General features: G+C 42.3%; 1 protein-coding gene across 1 annotated transcript in view; it reads left to right on the forward strand.

Annotated features, from left to right (window-relative positions):
* The first annotated feature begins 5,937 nt into the window (after positions 1-5,937).
* The window catches only part of kcnk10a (potassium channel, subfamily K, member 10a), a 37,443-nt gene continuing 20,635 nt past the window's right edge, over positions 5,938-22,745 (forward strand). The window contains exons 1-2 of the mRNA XM_070925937.1: positions 5,938-5,992; positions 8,738-9,123. Of these exons, the coding sequence (XP_070782038.1) occupies positions 5,938-5,992; positions 8,738-9,123 (441 nt within the window). The remainder of the gene's footprint in view (positions 5,993-8,737; positions 9,124-22,745) is intronic.

Genomic DNA, 22,745 nt, shown 5'->3' on the forward strand with positions numbered 1-22,745 from the left:
AGCTTTCCTCCTCTCCCTCTTCATCTTTGCACATTCATCACAGTCCAATGCATGTTACTAACTTTATTTCTTCCCCGGAGTTTCTTTGTGCTTTGTCGTCTCGCAGGTTGCTGTGGATCGTGGTCCTGGTACGCCTGGGTGCTGCCGCCATGGGCCTGCCTGACTCTCATCACTACAGTTATTATGTTTAGTCGTAGTTCTGTTACTATTAAAGCTGCTATTATTAATCTCAGCTAGTATTACAGCTGTAACTACTATTATCAGTCATATTTCCAGTATTATTATAACTATAACTGCTATTTCTACTGCTAGTGCTGCCATACATCTCTGCCTGTCTGTCTGTCTGTCTGTCTGTCTGTCTGTCTATCTGTGTCTCTACGTCTATCTCTCTCTCTCTGTCTCTTTCTGTCTGTCTGTCTGCCCCCCCCCCTCTCCCTCTCAAACCCAACCGGTCAAAGCAGATGACCGCCCACCTAGAGTCTGGTTCTGCTCGAGGTTTCTGCCTCTTAAAAGGAAGTTTTTCCTTGCCACTGTCGCCAAAGTGCTTGCTCATGGTGGGAACTGCTGGGTCTCTGTAATAACATTATGAAGAGTCGGTCTAGACCTGCTCTATTTTGTAAAGTGTCATGAGATGACTTTGTTGTGATTTGGCGCTATATAAATAAAATTGAATTGAATTGAATTGAATGTGAAAAGTATATATAATAGTCACACACTACAGTGTTCTATGTTATTGTCTAATGTATTTTATAAAATATGTACAGTAGTCAAATGAGAGTAAATGGGTTTTGGTTGTTCTTATGGCTAATATGTAATGAAAGAACAAGGACACATACTCAGTTGTTCACTTTATGGTGCTTCAGTTATCAATGTATTAACACATGTTATGGTTACAAGTGTATTTTCTGACGATATTGAAATATCTGAAATACTAGGTTGCTGTAACTTACCTGATGCTACCATGAACATTTTGTTAATAACCTCAGACAGTTAGTTGATGAGTATTTACTCATGTACAGTATTTATGTTGATGTTGCAGAATAAATTCTGCAGTCGAGCTGAACGGAAGCTAAAGTTTCTGCCTCTTTGTTTTATACACAGAGCTACAGGATTTATGAATACACCTCTCCCTCACCATGCTGGTTTGGGGGAGTAACACTGACAACAACCTGGCCCTCTACACCAAGACAACCAAAGAAGTCATTGTGGACTACAGAAAGACTAAAGGTGGCACACACACCCCTTTCGGTATCAACGAAATGGAGGTTGAGCATGTCTCCAGCTTTAAATTTTTGGGTGTCAACTTCTCTGAGGACCTCTCTTGGACCCTCAATACTTCATCCCTGGTCAAAAAGGCTCACCAACGTCTCTTCTTTCTGTCTCCCAAGACTCTGGTGAACTTCTATTACTGCACCATTGAGAACATCCTTACCACCTGCATCTCAGTGTGGTATGGCAACTGCTCCTGGACCGAAAAATACAGAGGGTGGTGAAAACTGCCAAACGCAAGATGTGTCTGCGGAGGGCATGCAGCTTTGTCCTCCTGCCCTCCTTCCCTCTGGGAGGCGCTACAGGACTCACCTTTCCGGGACCAGCAGGCTGAGGAACAGCTTCTTCAGCTGTCACCTTGTTGAACTCTGCACCAGTTCAGAAAGATGAAGAAGTTCAATAATAAACATGTAAATGTCACTATCACTATGAAATATTGAGCAGACTTTGATTTCAGATTTGGCTTATATCTTTTTAAAGTGAAAGGTGCTTATGAAATAGTTATGGCTCACTACAAGCACAAGTACAAATAACACTGCTGGTTTGAATGTTTATGATAACATGGATCTATATTTAATGTTTGCTATTATGTGAATTTAAATGCGTGAGAGGCATCATTATACAATCTAGTTTCAATTCATCACCTCACTGCCTGCGTCTCCGAAACGTTTGTACGCACAGGTGCGCACATTGTCTTGTCAAGTTTGTTTTAATAGATCACAACTTTTGCGTGGGAAGTGGCTTAAGCCTCTTTCCGGCCCCAATTTGTAACGCAGTTGTTATAAAGGAGACCCTTGGTCTTTGGAAAGTAAAACATTTTTAATTCATTTTAATTATCAAGCATAATCTTGATTGTATGTTCTTAATTGAAACTTGGTTACACCACGATAACAGTGCAGCAGTTCATATTGAGTCAACCCCTCCCAACTTCAGTTTTGAAGCATGAGAAATGAAGTGGAGTTGCCATTTTATTTAATAATTCTATCCAGTGCAAGCAGATGCCTTATGGGAAATTTGTTACTATAGGCGATTTTAAAAGTCATGTTGACAATCCCCAGGACAGCAGCTCTAAAGAAATGAAGTTAACTATTCAACTACTCTCCACTCAAGCTCCTCTAACGAGATCTCTCTTGACTGCGGGCAGATCTCAGACCGTTGCCCGCCTCCAACAATGCCTGAAAGAGTAAGGCATTCCCTTCCACCTCAACAACAACAAAGCAAGGTTGTTTCATCTCCACTTATCCTCCATCAACACTCCAGCAACAGCCTCTGGCTTCCTTGCCAGGGCCAACCACCGCCAGCGTTGCTACGCGTGACGCCACAGGGCCTCCATTGCCTCCACAGCCTGCATCATCAGCCACCTAGGTGGGGGACAGGTTGTATTTCCCCCTGTGCCTGCTCCCTTTGTTTTTGATTTGTCTCAGGTGATCTCAGCTTTCTTTTCATCCCTGTGTTTACAGGCTTGACAAAATTCCCTTGCACATACATCCTTTCATCTCACCATCCCTTCCTCTACCCTTCCTTCAGCAATACGGCTCCTGCTCCTCCCTTTTCTTTCATATCCAACATGGCAGCACCCATCCAGCGACTCAAAGCCACAGGTTAATCAAGCGAATGATTCTCAGCCTCCTCCTTCATTTCCAACTGGTCTATCTGTCTTTTTCTCTGTACTGCAACATTATCTGTACAGCCTTTCCTGCACGCAGATCCAAGCTAGATGACTATCTCTCTATCATGCTAGACATCTGCAGCTATAATTATAATAACAATGGAAATATGACTGATAATAGTAGTTACAGCTGTAATAATAACTGAGATGTGATTAATAATAGCAATAACAACTTTAATAGTAACAGAACTACGACTAAAAATAATAACTGTCGTGATCAGCCAGGACCACGATCCACAGGAACCTGCGAGACGAGAAAGCACAAAGAAACTCCGGGGAAGAGTTAGTAACATGCATTGGTGCATTCATTTATATCAGTCATGCAATGAATTTGCCTCCTTCTTTACTGACAAAATTCAGAAGATTAGACAAGTGGTCAGTACCTCCATATCAGGTATTTGTTCTGTATTGCATCCACTTAAAACCAATTAAATTAGCATGAAATAATTTGATCCTATCAGCTATAAAATAATTGGATAAAATGTGCAACATCTGAAATCCACCTCTTGCTGCCTTGATATTCTGCTACAATCTTAGTGGAGTTAGACTCAGGCCTAAGTTCCAATAGCCACCTTATGACAATTACAAAATCAGAATCAAATTACTTACTTACTTCTCAGTGGGATTCAGAAAAACACGCCCATGCATTTCTCTTCTGAAGGCTTGACTACTGTAAAGCTGTCTTTACAGGTTTCCCTAAAAAGTCTATTAGATAGCTGCAGCTGATTCCAAATGCTGCTGCCAGAGTCCTCAATAAGACCAGGGGAATGGATCACATCAGTTCAGTTCTCACATCATTAGACTGACGTCCTGTTTGTCAAAGAATTTACTTTTAAATTCTACTGTTGGTTTATAAAACACTGAATGGATTAGGGCCCAAAAACATTTCTGACCTGCTGCTACATTGTGAACCATCCAGATCATCTGAGACAGGTCTGCTTACTGTCATCAGAATCCAAACTAATCATGGAGAAGCAGCATTCAAATTGATGCACCACAAATCTGGAACTAACTTGCAGAAAACTTGAGGTCTGTTCCAACTCCCAGTTCTTTTTAATGAAGGCTTAAGACTTTTCCGTTTGCTACTGCCTTTAATAAAACTAAATTTGGGACTTCTTATTCATATCCTCACTGCACTGTAATTGCACAGTAATTTATATTCTCCTTTTTTTTTAACCTGTTTTATACTAAACACTAACAAATTTCCTTGTGAAATTACAGTAAACTACTTGTAGCTGTGGTCAGCAGCATTATACTGTTATTTCTACACTATCACTACTGTAATTTACATTAACAATTATTAATAAAATAAAAATGGGGGAAAAATAATTGATTTAGCAATTCTAGTTGTTTAATGGCACAGGTAGTATTGATAAAATTATTTATTGTAGATCTAGGGGATTTAAATACCACTGAACCTTATGGCTGTGACTAACAGGCCACAACATATGACTCTGGCTGTCAATCAACAAGAAAGGATGGGGGCCTGATCCAGTTCTCTTCTTGTGTTGACAACCGTGCGCTGAGCTTGACGTTCAGTTCATTTAGATTAACAATTAGATGCGGAGAGAAACTAACTCCTTCAGGGATAAGGGTTATCATTCATTGTCCATCACCATGACGATAAAAAGAGTTGCGCTTTCTGCAGCACACCACTCCCCTCTCTTCTTCATCTACTCCCACTCCATCTTCATCTACTCCCACTCCATCTGCCCTCATATTAGGTAACACCGGCCCTTCTGACACTGACAACCAGTCAAAATGACAAATGACAACCTGTGACCATGAGAGTTATTATTTTCATACAGCAGTGGGGACTGTGTGTGCAAACAATGAGGACGCTAGCCATTTCTGACTGAGTTAACAATAAGAAATACACACAAGCACATCAGAAATGTGTGTACATATTGGCCTGTGTCTTGTCTGGTTGTAATAGGATACTTCTATTTATGACTGACAAAGTCAAATGTAAGCATCATAACAGTTGCAGATATTGTCACTTCCCTCTGATCACTGGGGGCAGTGCAACTTCTGGCCAAAGGGTGTATCCAGTGTATAGGAAATTCTCAGCTTACTTGTGTTTGAATACCACAAGAAAACCTAAAAAACAGAATCCATTGCCCAAAAACTGCTATAAATAAAATACATACATGAGCAGGTCTGATACCAAGATCCTGCTACACATTGACTTGACATTAAGTTCTGTTTAAAAAATATGTTGCTGACACGCTGACTGACACAAATTCTCCTTGACAAACCTCAACTCCTCCCTCAGGGTCCAGCAGGAGAAGAGGAGAGCCTGTCCACAGTCTCTCAATTGGGGGAAGAAGAAATTAAAAAACGAATAAAATGTCAGTATTATAAATAAATAACGGACTCCTTAATAGACAGGTTCACATTTCTTCAAGCCCATTTGAACATCGAAACGGGCGTGCTGTAATCATTTCATTTCCTTTCCCCTCTCTCTCCAGTGCTCCCTCCTTTCCTCCAGGCCAAATGTTATCTTCAGTAAAGTGACGTCGTGTCTTGTAGTATGCAGCCGCCTGGTACGCAGGTGCGCCGCGGCGTGGAGATCCAACCAAAGCGCACCAGAGGCAGTTCTGCGACGGAGAGAGGTGGATTCTGACATCTAGCAGTGCGGAGTCGCTGTTCCGCTGCACCCTGACGTAAATACACAATAGAAAAAAAAATCCATCACAATGTAAACGTTAGATTCTTCAATGGAGCTTCGTCTCCCGCTGCGCGCGCCCACGGTGTTTACTACCGCACTATGCAGACGGTGATGCGGCGAGCAGTGGGTGTGTGTCCTGAAGACCGCCGTGGGTGAAGAGAGAAGAGGAGCCACTACAGCGGAACCACACGCTGCGGATGATGCGTGTCTACTCCCTGCCGTTCTCCATCCTCTCCCGATTAAAGTTGACGGAGTCGACGAAGGGACCCTGAGAGATTAAAGGCATTTATTTCACTCAGCAGCAGCACCAAGAGCCACAAGAATCAAGATGAAATTTCCGACTGAGAATCCAAGAAAACCAGGGAACATGAACCCTCCACCAGGTTAGACTGTCAATTTATCTTTTGTAATATTTTCGAAAAGGCTGCAATGCGTCCCATTAGATTCTATACTCAATTTGGCGACAGTCCTTAAGATCCTCTCATTATTGCATGTTTTGAAATGAAATGCTGCAGTCTGTGAAGCTGTTCCTTTATGCAGTCTTTATAGGCTTTACCTGGTCTGCAGCCACTGTGATTGTTTTTAGCAGGCAGCAACAGCAGGCAATCGCCAATGAACCAGAAGTTGACTTTCCAGAGGATTATATACAGGCTGATGCTGCATGCTGAAGTTTACTATGGAAGAATACTGCAGCCGTCTTCACTGTGGCCTCCCCAGTGCTCAAAACACAAGGGTTGATGTCGTGCTACCTGAGAAATTATTCAGTGTGAGGAGACTAGGTATATTAGTTAATTATGCCCACAACGAGGCTTTGCAGGAAAACCTAAACAGGTGCTGCCAGTCAACAAAAGCTTCAATGTGATGCAGTGGAGAGATGCACACAGGTTGAAGCATTACCTCATCCACGCCAGGTAGATGCCCCCAAATCCTGCATGTGTGTCACGTCCTCCCACAGCATCAGCATCAGCACAAGTTTTCCTAGCCATTACAGCCTGTACAAGTGATTTATATGTTCAGCACATGACGTTCCTTCATTTCCAAGTGTTGCTCTCTCACCATTAGTTCTATGCTTTCTGAAGCGTGCCGTTCATCATGAACCTGCATGTGAGCAGTGCAAAGAAGTCGGTTTTCTATACACATTGCTGCTGATTGGTTACACAAATCAAAGCAGTTGATTCTATTGGTTTTTATAAGTGGCTGTCACAATTCCCCAACCCAGTGTTACATAACATTATTTAGTGAATAGATGATGAAATGTAAGCAAATCAACTCACAGTCACCAGCCTGTTGAAGAGGAGAAGAGATAATTGGCAGCATAGCAGGAAAAGCTGTGATATTTAGCGATATGTTCCCTTTTCTGTATTAACACCAAACACTTTTAATGAGATACACCAATGAGATGAAGCCAGGTAAAGCCATTCCCATTGCAGTATTTATTAACTAACCTAACCCCCCCCCCCCCCCCCCCCCCCAGCTTTTTCCAGAGCTTTCAACAGCATCTCACATTCTCTTCAGCTGTTTTCAACTCTACAATGGCAATGACAGTTCTTACTCAAAACTTTATCCACATCAGCAAACGCCATCTGCAGATGAAGATTGTGAGATGTAGTTGAAAGCTCAGAACAAAGCAAATAAGTAGACCTTGAGTTACGTTTTTTCTGTCCAAGGTCAAGAATGAACTTCCTAGGGCTGCAACCTGTTATTACTTTCATTAATGATGAATCCTTCAGTTATCTTCTCGATCAACTAATTAATCATTTGGTCTATAAAATGTAAGAAAATAGTAAAGGCCCAGTTCTGAGGATATGAACAATGTTGTAATGATGGTTCAGTTGATTAAGGGGTCCACTATAGATTTAGCATAGCACTCTATAAAGTTGGAGGACTTGCAAGAGAGAGCATTTTATGTATGTATGTAAATCGATATAGCAGAAGCACAGATATCCTGACTTTTGAGTGCAACACACATCGGCTGCTATTTGACGCACATCAATTATAGCCTCCATCACTCGTGTCATGCGAACAGAAGAAATAGTCCAGGTACAGTGGCTGAGATGTGCTGATCTGGCCAGGGAATGTGATTTAAAAAAATTCTCTGAAAAAAAAACGTTCTGAAGAGAGTCAACCCACGATGTGAAGACACAGCCAATGTGCAGGCTTACATATAAAATAATGGGTGCTGGTGTTTTGATGTGTCATACGCTGCTCTCCTTGTCAGGTGAATGCTCACATCATACCTCCACTTTATAGCTCAGTCTTTTTGTGACAGATGTGTAGTTTCCATGCCCAAGATGAGATAACCCCAGTGCCGCCACTATGACACCATGCAGGTTATTTTCTCAGACTTGACAGTGCTTCTCCAGAGCCACAGAAGACATTATACAACTGTTTGCACAAGCTAGGACAAGTTGTACTAACCATCTACTGTATTTCACATGTAAAATATAAGGGGTGCTCCTTTAAATACAGTAAATCTGTACCACATACATGTATATAAAGAGAAGTAAAATGGCTACATAAGGACATTTATGCTTTTAGACAGTTCATCAGGTGGAGGCTGTCACTATTATTTAGAAGTCATGTATTTGTATTCAGGGTTTTCCTACTGTTGTTTATGTCTGACAGAGGAGCATTTGTGAGCAGAGAGGTGATGATGGAGCACCCAGGTGGAGCACTCAGCTATCACATACTGTATAGCTAGGCTTAATAGATGTTAGTAAAAGACATTAGTGTCTTCTCTCTTCTGCCTGTCTGCCCTGAAGGCCCATCAGTCCGTCTGCTGAAAGATATTCCTCCATTCTATCACAAAGGTCTCACTGTGTGTGCCATTAAAATCTGTTTGTAAAAAGAATTCAGCCTGTCTCTGATCACCCTATTGTCCCCATTTGAACTATTGTGTAAGATTGACTTGCACTGAGGATGTTCTTTCCTTTTGTCTTTCTTTCTTCCTCTCTCTTTTTGCCTGAAGGTATTAGCAGACATTTTAAAATTAAACAATATGTCCTTGCCAGAGCTCATATGAAAGGTCACCTGTTGTATATCACAGCGTTCATCAGCAGGAAACAACTCTGTATCATGCAGATATTGCAGCACACAGCACACAGTTGTTCATTTGTCCTTTGTTTCAGTGGCAGTCCAGACCAACCTGGTCCCCCCCAAGAAGGTGCAGTCAGGCATGCTTCAGTCCAGCCTGGTGCAGGCCAGTGTGGCCACCATGCAGAATCCGATGGGCTGCACTCTGCCGCGGCTCTCCGTCTCCTCTCGTCCCCCCAGCATGGTGGCCAGCATGGAGGCGGTGGCCGATGGCTCAGCCCCATTCACCATGATGAAGCTGAAGACGGTGCTGGCAGTGTTCGTGGTGGTAGTGGCCTACCTGGTGGCAGGGGGCTTGGTATTCCGGGCACTGGAGCAGCCGTTTGAAAACAACCAGAAGATCACCATCACAGCAGAGAAGGCAGCCTTCCTGCAGAAACACCCATGTGTGTCCCCTGATGAGCTGGAGGCTGTCATCAAGGTAAGAGCAGCCGGTGGTCGATACTCTAGCCTTTCCTCAGCCCTGGATGTGGTCCCCAGTGGGGACTCAGGTCTACTGAAACCTGAGCTTCATATCGATCTGACGCCATTCAAGCTCCACACATACTCCACCCTCTGCCAGCCACCCTGGAATTCGATACAAACTACATTGAACTGTCTAGCACATACAAAAGTGTAGATGTCTTCAGGGCTCCCATACATCCTTGAAACTCCTTGAAGTTGTGTGAATCTGAAAATTGTAAGTTGATCAACTGAATCACTTTGGTCGGTTGGACAAAGAAAACCTATTTGAAGTTGTGACATCACTCTGGGAAATTTAAATGAGCATTTTTCATTATTCTTCTCTCAGATTTTATTGACTAAATGCTTCATTGATTCATCCCCCCAAAAATTGACATATGAATCGAAAAAATAAGAAATAATGATGCTGAGTGGATCTTTGTAAGTGTGGTTCAAACCAGCAGGAGCCAGCTGCACCAACATTCTTACATAGAGATTAGTTGTTGCTAAAATTTTACACCAAGTAACTTTTGTAGCTGACTGAAAGAACTGGCAGAATTAGCTTGCTAATATATGACTTGTTTAGAGTGAAGATTGGATGAGGTAACATGAAATATGGTAACTATATTTAACCTTGACCTTGATTGAAATGCTGTTTAATAGTGATGGGACTATTTCTCAATAATAAAACAATTCACCTCGAATTACAAAATGTCCAATAACGATAAACGCATATAAGGTTGCAGTATTTCCCAGTCACTCTGACTACTACTCCCTCTGAAACACATGTCCCCATGTTTGCATAAATAATTAAGTATTATCAAGTTCAATATATTGTTCCCAACTGTTAGTTTAGAAATTTATGTTTCAACTTATGATGCTACAGTGACTTCCTGTTTACATGAGTGGACGGTGCTACAAATGTTTCCTAGCAACCTATTTAAACATCACTAAGGTCTTCGCTAGCGAAGGCGTTTAAAAGGATTAAAGGATAGGTTCACAATTTTTCAAGTATGTCTTAAAGCAAAAGCCGGCTACCCATATGAACATTGAAACAGATTTATTTTTCCTTGCTGTCATCATTCCTCCTGTTCATACTGGCTCTGAAGAGATCCGTTCCCAAATCAATTTCAGTGTACGTGATGGAGGACAAAATCCACAGTCCTCATTCTGTGTAACATTGCATTCTAAAGGCAAATTCCTTTGTGTTACTATCCCTCCACCGCAGCTCAGTGCAGAAAAAGGGGAAACTTTATACTAAAAAGACTAAGTCTGAAATATATCTGTACATTCCATTACTGTGAAATACATTTTTACTCAAAACAAGGACTTGTGGATTTTATCCCCAATCACATACATTGAAGGTGCACTATGAACAGATCTTCTATGGGCTACTATGAACAGGAGGAGTGATTACAGCAAGCAAAACCAGTTTCAGCATTTCTATTGGCACCTGACTATAAACAGACAAAATTGTGAACCTCAAGTAAATCTGTAGTTTGAAACTAACTAGTAGTTACCAAGAACTTAGAAAGGATTTCCCATACAAACGTGTATTTGATGGATTTAAGAAATAGCTGGTGTGACCAAATCCAGAACTTATTTCTCAAATAAGAAATAATCACAGAAACATTATATTAGGCATGTGTATTAAAGAAAATTGCACACATTGACATTAAACATTAAAATCAAAGAGGCCATATTTTTAATGACTGCATCAAATGGAAGCCAATAAGCCAAGTAAGCCATGCTGCTGTTTGGGCTTGGACCTTAGGCCACCTTGTCATCCATTTTAAGTAAGTTTTTGGTAGGCAAGATACTAGCTACTACCTGTAATTCTTTTGACAAGCAGCTTGACATAGCAGGGAGAGGCAGCTTTACCTTTCAACTTGTTGGTCAGATTGATTTTTTTCTTAAGTATGTGGCTAAGCTGTACAGATATCAATTACACCTACCGATGTGGTCTGCAGGGTCTGATTATATTCCAATTGCAATGTGTTCTGTGTGCATTTTTCCCCTAAGGTAAATCTCAGAGGAAAATCAAGAGTTCAGGAGGTTTAATCACCATGCTGAAACCTTAATTCAACAGAAAAATGACATAAATGAAAGTGTGCATTTGTCTTACCTAGAGTATGCAGTGGAGCAGCTGTTTACAAAGCCTACAATATAAATCCTAAGACATTGAAGGTTATTGAAGTCATTGAGTAAGATGTCAGGTGGTGTGTGGGCACTGCCACTCTGTTTGCCTGTGGGTGTCTGTCACTGGTGCCCTGTGGGTGGTGGAGTTCTCTCTGATTGATGATAACCTGGGTGCTTGTTATGTTGGCTTTGTCCTTTATTATAAATGCCAGTATGTGACGTCCTTCAGGTCCTGGCTGTTGCCACCAGGTGCCCTCTGTGGTGATGGTAGAGGATGACATTACTGCTCACTGTCAGTGGAAATGTGTTGAATTAAAACGTCACCCAGGGGCCTGTCATCTCATAATCCATCCAGGATTCTTAGTATGGGAAAGGAAAACCGGCATTCAGAGAAGAGCTTTGGTTTTCTATTTATGAAAGTTACAACACCCCAAGCTGATGCTCTCTTTTACACTAAAGCAGTCCTGAACAGCGTTCCTATTTCTTATTTTATTTCTTATTTAATAGGGACAATGCACAATCCATTTATTGCACCAGATATAGAAGCTAATTTCCATTTGTAGTCCCTGTGTGGAGGCCACTCAAACTGACAAACTGACTGACTTTTCCCTGTTTTTTAGGCCTGAAATTGGTAACGTTGCTGGCTTCTTCCATCTGTTACAGTAATGGCTTTTTATTTGTTCAGGCTTTATTCAGAGGTGACAGGAGAATTATAGATAGAGCTGCAATGCTTGCAGTATATTTGTTACCTTGTCCACAGAGGGAGTGCTGTCACTGCTGCTACTGCTAGAGACAACAGTGGTGACTTGGAAAATAATGATACCAACAAAGGAGACTCTCACAGGCTGCATCATTGATGGATTTTAAAACATATTTTACAATTGGAGGCTTAATGACTGACCAGTTGAGTGCAAGGGGTGAGTGCTCACGCTTCTTACTAGGAGATCCCCTCATTGCTTTTTTTCATCAATTTCATCATTTATAAGATTGAATATAGAATTCTGCTGCCTATTTTATACAGTCTGACAAAGCCCAAGACAAGTTAAGAATAACATAAGCTCACATGCTGTATGAACAGTGCTGGATATTCAAACTATAAGCAGTTGGAATCAAAGCGGACCATTTTTTTCTCTTTTGCCCAACATCTCCAGAGGAAAAAAATGAAGGAAAACACATTTAATAATGTGTGAATACTCCCAAGATGGAATAACAGGAGTCTATTAGCCTTTTTCCACTACCTGTAACCTGGGGCTTCCTATAACCTGAACTCTGTATTGTACTCTGAGCTGTATTTTACCAAGTGGGACATTTTGGGTATATGCCATTGAAATACGCAACCTTATCTTTTTTTGTTTGGTAAGCAAGAGAAGTAGTGTGGAACAGACAACTATTGATATTGATTTTCTTTCATGTTAGCACAGAACAAAGGGCACTGCTGATTGTAGGTCCAAAATTGTGCATCAAACCACTTTTCCATGCTGCAACATGTATAATTCCCAACACATTAATGCAACAAAGTGCATATGTGAGAGTATGAGTGTATATTTTACAATTTCTATTATTTGGGTGTTAGGTGCCAAAATTTCTACAAACTACCAGAGGGCCGACCTTGATGATTAATTGCAAGAGAACATTAATTAAGGCTGGAAAGCCAGGTCTCATAAACAGATCTTAATTTGTGAGGCAGCACTCTCACTTTTGCTAACACCAGGGCTTTTCACGGCCAAATGCTCACAGCCTCTCGTAAAGCAGCGTAGTAACACCCAGTTTTTTGGCCTGGACGGCTATTGACCTCAGCAGCAGTGAAACCCTCTATGATAATGGACAGGATAATGCAGAGCACAGCTGCTGCAGCTGAGCCCGGAAAGCTGCTGTGGATCAGTGCCAGCTCTGTTTCACTGCCTGACACAGTCGCTGGCACATAAACCCAGAGCTGCATAGTAAACCTGTCCACCCCTGTAACTAACAGCACTCACATATGCCACGATTAGAAGTGAGTGCTGTAATTGCATGCCTTAGTTCTAAAAGCAAATACTGAGGTGATCATTAATCTTGTTTAGGCAAAGTAAGGAAATGAGCAAAAACCAGAGAGCTATCAAATCAATTCCCCTTCTAGAAAATACCTGCTGTAGAATGAGCTGAAAGCTGCAGCCTGCAGGGAGACAGACTGAGTACAGCTGCTAAAACTCACTGACTTAAGATGATCATGCTGTGACTTGTGAGTCTGCTACATCACATGCTCTTGCAGTGAAATGGCAAGCAGCAGTGCACTTACTTTAATGGCTTCCATTAAACAGTCATAGATATCTCATGGGATGGCTGCTGTGTGAGTGCTGCAGTACAGAGCTTGTGTTTTTTTGTAAACGCAATTCTTATCTCAAACTTAGAAAGACTTCCCATTTGCTGTGACGCCTTAGGCGTGCTAACACATTAGCTGACAAATGCACCGATAATTGCACACATTTTTTTGTCAGAGAAGTTAAATCAAGTCGCCGGGTCTTGAAAGCTTTTGCCAAGAAATGAATATTTTGTTCTTTAGACTAGCAGTGGTGGTAACGACAGCAGAAATAGCCTCAAAAGCTAGTGCACTTGAGCCCAAAGAGGCAGGATTGACTTGAGGAAATGTAGGGCTTTCAGTATGCTAGAAACAAACTAGTTTGTATGACGCGTCGTCCAACCACGTCTAAAGGAAAAAGCTAAAAGCTTGCTGTTAAAGCCTTCTCCTAGCTGCATCGCACTGCCTTCCTTCCTCTATTCAAGAATTTGTGTCTTTGTAGTCACAACATGATGAATCTTACAAATGAAGCTCAGTGTAAGTTCAATCAGGACTATCTGTATGCCTCATTCATTCACACACACCCCCCCCCCCTCTCTCCTCCTGTTTCCCTTATCAGCTGATTATGGGTGTTTACTCTCTTACTTATCCAACCCGATTTTGCCATGATCGCCATCAGTCAGTCGCGTTGCTGCAGTGAAAACTTAAATCTGTTCTCCTCTCGCTTGCTGTCAGCTGTCAATTCAGTGTGGAATTGCTGTGACCCTCCTCCACCCCACTCACTTCCAGTCATTACATTCAGGGTCTGGTTTAGCTCATCAGAAGTCTACTCCTCATATCATCCACGGGCCTCATTTATAAAAATGTTCTTAGATTTATACTTGGTCTTTAGATAATTTCCAGTGATGTGCTTTCGTCGATTCATAAAAGATACTGAGCATAACAAACCTTGCTTACTCAGGTTCTAAGAAGCCCATTTGCAACTTAAACACTTGCATAAGTATCTATAAATCTCAAATGAACTTAAATTAAATTGACGGCACCTGCCTTATAATAAACATTTTTTTCTTTATATCCCAAAGTGGTCTGAACTTGAATAGATACAGGTATTGTCTGATTACAGCGTGTCTTCCCTTCAAGATGAGGCTAAATCCATGCACAAATCTAACAGAACACTTCTTGGGAGATGATAGCAACGTATAAGCCATGGATCATCATGCACAAAAAAGTCATTCCAGTCTCTCTCCTTTCTAAAAGCACAGGTTTCAATGTCTTTCAATAACACAAGAACAACTATGTTTAATTCGTTGTAATTTGACACAGTATTTATAGCAGTATTTATGTATATACCTTGCATCTGGCAATTAATTCATCACACCTTTAACTGATAATTCCTATCACATTGTTCATAAAACTAATGCAGTTCACCGCAGGCTCGGGCATGTATGCGTCCCACCTGTAGGCAGATGAGGGTGGTGTCGTCCGCGAACTTCAGGAGCTTGACGGACTGGTGACTGGAGGTGCAGCTGTTGGTGTACAGGGAGAAGAGTAGAGGAGAAAGAACGCAGCCTTGAGGGGAGCCGGTGCTGATTGTCCGCGAGTCTGAGAAGTGTTTTCCCAGCTTCAAGTGCTGCTTCCTGTCAGAGAGGAAATCTATGATCCACCTGCAGGTGGGGTCAGCCACGTTAAGCTGGAAGAGCTTGTCCTGAAGAAGAGCCGGGACGATCGTGTTGAAGGCAGAGCTGAAGTCCACAAACAGGATCCTGGCGTAGGATCCTGCGGAGTCCAGGTGCTGGAGGATGAAGTGTAGGGCCAAGCTGACGACGTCGTCTACAAACCTGTTGGCTCTGTAGGCAAACTGCAGGGGGCCCAGCAGAGGGTCAGTGATGGATTTGAGGTGGGACAAAACCAGGAATTCAAATGATTTCATGACCACAGAGGTCAGGGCAACGGGTCTGTAGTCATTTAATCCTGTGGGCCCTAGTTTATACTTAGATGTAGACTTAGACTTTATTAATCCCACAGCAGCAAAGACAGAAAGGTGCAGAAACACACAGCAGACAAGCACTGTGTCGATAAGAATTAGAAGTATTTTTTTTAAAAGAAAAAACTATATACAAATAATAAATACAGATATAAAAAATATGGGGGACAAAAATAAATATATACACGGAAAATATAGAGTATGTACAAATTGTGCAGATTTATGTGCAGTTAAACAGTCTTATAGCAGTCGGAATGAACGACCTGCGGTAGCGCTCCTTCTTACAACGCGGGTGTAACAGTCTGCTGCTAAAGGAGCTGCTCAGGGCCCCCACAGTCTCCTGCAGGGGGTGAGAGGTGTTGTTCATGATGGATGTCAGCTTGGCTAACATTCTCCTCTTCCCCACCTCCTCAATGGAGTCCAGCGGGCAGTCCAGAACAGAGCCGGCTCGCCTAATCAGTCTATTGAGCCTCCTCCTGTCCCTGTCCGTGCGCCCCCCCCCCCACAGCAGACCACAGCAGACCACAGCATAGAAGATAGCCGAAGCTACCACAGTGTCATAAAAAGTCCGGAGCAGTTTCCTGCACACACCAAAGGACCTCAGCCTCCTCAGCAGATGTTCCTCCAGTTTCCTCCTGTAGCTCTCCTTGCCCTTCCTTATTTGTTGCCGGAGCCGTTTCTGGATGCTCGCGACCTTGCATAGAACTGTTAAGTTTGTTCAGCTCAGCGAAAATGTCAGCAAGATATGCAAGTTTGGTGGCCCAGACATTGTCACTGAAAAGTGCAGCCAGCTCTGTGCACTTTTGGAGAAGTAAAAACTCCAGAATAGACGTGCGTAATTCCAACACACGTGACAACACTGTTCCACGTGAAAGCCATTGAACCTCAGAATGGTACAGTAGCACAGTGTGTTCTTCTCCCTCAGCAGCACAGAGATTAGAGAAGAGACGCGTTTGCAAAGCACTCTTCTTGACTATATTGACAACTTTCACGACCGAGTCCATGACATCTGACAATTCAGCGCTCATGTCTTTGGCAACAAGTGACTCCCTGTGTAGCATGCAGTGCGTCCAAATCACTTGCGGAGCCACATCCCTTACAAGCGCGATTTGCCCACTTTTTAAACCAGCCATGGCTCTTGCACCATCGGTGCACAGCGCAATACATTTTGCCTATAGAATGTAATTTTCTCTGAAAAAAACATCAATCACTTTGAAGATTTCAGAACTAGTTGTGCGTTCAGGAAGCCGCTTACAAAACAAAAATTCCTCCTGCATTTCCTTTTGATCGACAAAGCGCACAAACGCCAGAAGCTGGGCGTCCTTTGACACATCTGTTGATTCATCCAATTGTAATGCAAATGCATCTGCCAACCTCAGCTTCTCTATCAGTTATACCCTCACATCAGATGCCATCTCGTCAATACGGCGAGCAATGGTTGTGTCCAACACTGGAATAGTTTTCAGTTTATTAATGTCAATATCATTCCCATACATTGTTTTACACATGTCAGTTACTGAAGGCAATATTAAATCCTCTCCAAGTGTGTATGTCTGTTTCTTCTGGGCAATCCGAAGAGCAACTTGATAAGAGCATTTCAAAGCTAGCTCACCAACTTTGGCTGATTTTCTCATCAATGTCTGTTGACCTTGGAGGGATTTGAGACTAGTTTGGAAGTATTCAACAGGTTTGTCTCCAAGTGACGCTGCAGCTTTGATGGCTTCATAGATTCGTTTGACAGCACAGTAGAGCAAATGACACACATTGGTAATTCAATGCCATCTGTCTCCTTGAAGGCAAATCCAAACTTCAGATAATTATCTGTACATTTTCGGGTCTTCTCTCGTTTGCACTTACCCTTATCAGCTGCTACATCAGCAGCAGGTGCCGCCTCGCCACTTGCATTTTCAGCGGTGGTTTCTGAGGTGGAGGGTATCTCTCTTGTGCTTGTGGAGTTTTTTGGTTGAGTTACAAAACGATCCATTTTCGCTCATAACAATGTCCATACACTTGGCATAATAATATACTGGCCTCAGTACTGGCTGTTGTGGATAGGAGCTGCAGTGTTTTAGACCAGGAATATCTTGCAAAAATGATTGCAAATGGATTCGTGGGTGACCTAAATGTCGTCGTTTTTTTTTTTGTTATTTGTTCTATTTTTTTTTTGCAAAGGTATCTTCTTTTCAATAATATTGCAGCGTGCGTCCTTGTGTCTGGGATCTTAGTCAGCTGGGGACTGAATAGGCTCTCAGCCAATCACAGGGAACCTGACAGAGCCAGCGTGTAACATGCGGCCTCGTGATTGGCACAGCAGCGATAGGGGCGGGTCCTCCTCTTTGTGTACAGGAGGCTTGGAGGGACAGGTCTAGGCTAGTCTCGTGCTGTGAGTGAACCGGTGCCCAGCTTGAGAGAGCTCCTGTGTGTCGCTGAATGTGTGCATTGCTGATTGAAAGATAACGTCCTCTGCCTCCATTTATCCGTTCGCTACAATATGTTGGATTCATTTTAATGTGTATTTAAAGACATTTAAATTTGTGGAAAAAAAGTGGTTGGAAAAAAATAAATTAATTAAAAAAATATAAAAAATTGTCTAATCAACCAAAAATTTCGAGACCCCCTGCAGTACCTCGGCAGACCCCCTAGGGGTTGCGGACCCCCTGTTGAAGACCTCTGTGATAGCGGATTCAAGAGATCGTTCTACATCAGCGGCAGCCACCTTGGTTGTTTTGCGCATCTCTGCCAGTCATTGCATCAAACCCACATTAGATAAATGGTTGTGATTGGCCTGACCTGGGCCAGGTCTGCTGGAAATCTGTCTGAATGGGAGGGGCGCCAGACGCATCTGCCAGAGCAAATGAAACATGAGCTCGCAGATTTGTTTTGTTCCTGGGCTAGAAAAGGGCTAATGGACTTCTGTCCATCCCTGAAAATTGGTCTCAGCTCTGTGAGTCCTTGCTGTGATTACTCTTAGTTGGTATTACACTGTTTCCCTTGAGACTGTACTCAAGAACTGAGTAATGAAGTTAATGATTAATTCATTCAGGTTATACTCTCCTGAGGCCCATATAACAAGCAAGTCTTTATCTCTGAGGGTCTGTATTTGGGTTAGATGCGTAAAATACCACTTTAATATGATATATTTGCTCTCATCATCAATGTTTGGGCACCACTCTCGGTCTACAGCCAAGAGGAAATTAATAAATCGAATTAATCAAATTAATCAATTTTAGTAACTATTAAATCAATCTCATAACCAAAGTATTAAATTCTCTTTCTCTCTCTGCTTAGAGGAAATATTCACAGACAATGACCTGGTGATAAATGAAACAAGTGAATAGTGCATAAATGAGATTTCACACCATATCATTAATAATGATATGATGTGAAATCAGAACACAATAAATGCAGGGAACGGGTAATTTAAATGGCAATTTATAGATTATTACACTATTTGATTATTTGATTATTACACTAAGTTAAAATGTGCGTAAATAGATTCTGGATTAAACAACGGGAATATTCCTAAGGCACTTTGATCAAGAGGGTATCCAAAGATTTATGTCACATCTGCTGACTAACTTTAGGGGAGTAAGAGAGTATTGGTACCAGGCCTGGGACAGTTTTACTGCTGAGGGGTGTTAAGTCAGTTTGCAGATCCCGGGAAGTCTCAGAAAAAGGTTTATTCGAACCCGGAGGAATTTCACAGGGCCATAAACAGTTCCTCCCTTTTGCCTTCTTAAAACAACAAAAGAGAGTTGTCCTTACTGCACTGAAGTGAAGCAACCTGTTGTAGTGAGCAGAGCTGGACTGGCTATCTGGCAGACTTGGCACTTTCCCGGTGGGCAGACGTGCCTTTTGGGCTGACAACTGTCTTTTTTTCTAACCGGCTCATAAAACAGGTAGGTTGGCCCATTGTTTTTTTTTCTTAATCAACACTGGGCTGGCCCAATCACATCTTTAAACCCCTTCCCCTTTGGGCTCAGTGCATCATTAAACAGTGCATGCGCATCTGCACAAAAAAAGACGGATAACGTAAAGGTGGCATGGAGAAATTGCGGGCCAACAAAATGAAGTAACTAGATGCGGATACCGCCAAATGTGCAAAAATCACAGATGTTTGCTGCAGGGGCTGCAGCAGTAGCTTCGACATACACAGCGACAGCAGTACCTGCTATTATGCAGTAACAGATGGAAAGTGGAGAGGTGACTGGCCATGGCCACTGCCAGGCAGCGGAGCAGGAGGAGAATATAGTTGAAGTGGTAAGCAGAGAGTAGTATGCAGTGAAATAGGGCACAGGGAGGTAGTGCGTGTGCCATGCCATGATGACGATGATGAATGATGATTAATGCAATGACTATAATATGGTCATATGGTCTCACTCACTCAGCCACACTCAGTGTTTTGTAGCCTAGCATTGTTCCCTAAAGCTGTCACAACTTAGGCTGACTATTCTAACATTAACTAGCTAACGTTAGCGTTGGCTAAGCAGTGAGTGACCAAGGTCCATATTGTCTCAGCATATTAGGCTAAGAGTTCCTTGATAAAGATGCATGAAAAGGCTGTATAATAGGTTGTTTTAATTTCCAACAACAGGCAACAAAGTTGTCCCATGTTTGTTTTCAGGTATGTGGTAACTATTTTGATATACAGTATATGATATGGATTACTGATATTATCTCTGGGGTAACTACCTGTACATTTTGATTTAGTGAGTATACAATCCATGCAACTTTTACTTTTTGCATTTAAATGGAAAAACATTGTACAGTGGATTTAAGATTGTTTACTTGAGTATGGAAATTGTGTACTCCAGTCACCTCTGATCACCAGGGAATCAGTCAAGAGTGAATGAGTACGCTGGTCCACTTGTCTACAGCACTTTCTAGTCAGCTTTGTAGTGGTTTGGGGGAATAGTACAGTATGCATATTTAAGGGGACTGCAAGCACTAGTGGGTAGTGTTCGACCGATTGTGGGGGGCCGCTCTGGGCCAAAAATGCCAGATTTTTTGTCCCAGTGCAGCCCTGGTAGTGAGTATTAACTGAATATTAGCTGCTTGTGTGCTGCGGGCAGCATCCTGTTGCACGTGCACTTGTGGCACTCTGTTGGCATACACCAGATTGATTTACAATCATATTTATAATAACGTTACTACCTGTTATGTTCCTATATATTTATTTATTTGGATCACTCTTGGCTAGTAGTCTTGGCATGGTGGCGCAGTGGTTAGCACTGTCGCACAGGAGGTAGAGCAGGATAGAGCAGGTTAGGGGTTTGCTCCTCATCATGTCAAAGTGTCCTTGAGCACAACACTGAACCCTAAGTTGCTCCCAATGGAGACCAGCACCAGTGTGTGAATTATTATTTTGCCGCTCGTTTTATTTGTCTAGTAATACCCCCCCCCCTCCAAAAACACTTAAATAATAACAATAGTGTTATTAAGCAAAGAAACACACATTTCATTTTAGTTTTTTTTTATTCACAGCCTGTTCAGCACCAGCAGCAAGAAGTGATATCTGTGTTGCCAGAGACAAATCTCGAACAAAGTTAACTTTCTACAGATTTGTCTGTCTGAAAAATGTGTTCCCCTGCTACCTCTCTCTGTCACTGCTGGCCTCTCTGGGTTTGCTGGCTGAAAGAGAGCCCGTTGTTGAGCAGCGGCTCTCAATCAGCCAATTAAAATGACATAAAATGGCCCAAGGAAACCAACTCTATAACGTTAAAGAAGAGGTATTATGCTCATTTCCAGCTCTATATCTTTATTCTGGGACACCACTAGAGCAGCTTTGCATGATTCATAGATAAAATAAGTCCTTATTTATCTTATTCTGGCCCTTCATGCAGCCCCTCAGTTCACCCTCGGTCTGACTGTCTCTTCAAGGCCGCTTGAACAAAAGCCCACTTTCTTCTGATTGGCCAGCTCCCGGCAGCCCACGAGGGGCAGCCCTGAGCCAAGCACACCGCTTCATACTTGAGTTGCTGTGGTCAACTGCATAACAGCAACAGTAACTTAGACCACAAATGAGACAAGAAGTAGCAGGGGAGTGTTGGTGTTTACACCGCCAGCACAGGAGTTTTGCACTGCCGGGAGGAGGAGGTTTTCAGTCCCGGGCTCCGAGAGTCCGCTAACTAAGAGCATAGATATAGATATATATCTATAACTAAGAGGAATGCTAAATGCACAGCTAACTAGCGAATGGCAGCTACAGTTAGTAGTAGTTAACAATAGTTAGTAGTAGTAGTACTAGTAGTACTTTAGCAACAAGTAAAGCCATCTGTCCATCAAGTAACTACGTACTACCTACCTACTTTCCTTCACAACAGGAAAACTTTCTGTGAGACATACTATGCTACTTTCTACTCTTGAATGGGAGCACCGGTACTGTGTAATTTCCCCCCGGAGATCAATAAATTATTTCTGATTCTGATTCTGAACAACCTGAGTAGTAGTAAAGAGCAATCCTGAGCAGAGCAGCCCAATAACTCAGACAGACTGAGCGGGTGGATGAGCGTGTCCTACTCTACTTCCTGGGCATGCTTTTTATTCCTTTTTTCTTCTTCTTCATGGGCGTTCTGTCACTGCTGTGCCCTGAGCAGATGACCATCTGAGGAAATACGGGATGTATTTCGTAATACATCTCACGGAAGTAAGACACGAAAAGCAAAGGGAGCGTTCTGAGCAGTCTGAAGACTGAGCTTTTGGCTCACAGGGATTACTTTTACATACATTTTCCTCATGATTTGGCAACTTTGGTAACGTTTAATATCCAACATTGTAACACTCTGTATATGACAGAAAATAAGGAAAAGATAATAGGTCCTCTTTAATACACCTTTGCTTTGTACCGTTAGAAAATTTATTGTTGGCTAAAATGAACTCTGTTCGTCATAATGCATCAGTTAGTATCATGGATCACGTTAGCTGGTGGAGTAATTAGGCAAGCTAGCCAACTAACAGATCCACTCAGGTAGTATTTTGCTAGCGAGCAAGCTAAGGTTATTCAGCTAGCTGTGACTACTGCCACGCTGCATGGATCTGGCGTTGGTTCCTTGGTATCATTAGCTGATGAAGTGATTTACAGACGGAAAGCTAGCCAATTTATTAGTCAAATCAGACCCGGGAGTCTGGATGAATTAGCAGACATTATCCACTCAAGACAGTATTTTGCTAGTACATAGAAATCAGTCCACAGGCTGTTATAGGC

The sequence above is a fragment of the Enoplosus armatus genome, chromosome 19 (genome assembly GCF_043641665.1).
Source record: "Enoplosus armatus isolate fEnoArm2 chromosome 19, fEnoArm2.hap1, whole genome shotgun sequence".
Taxonomy (NCBI): Eukaryota; Metazoa; Chordata; class Actinopteri; order Centrarchiformes; family Enoplosidae; genus Enoplosus; species Enoplosus armatus.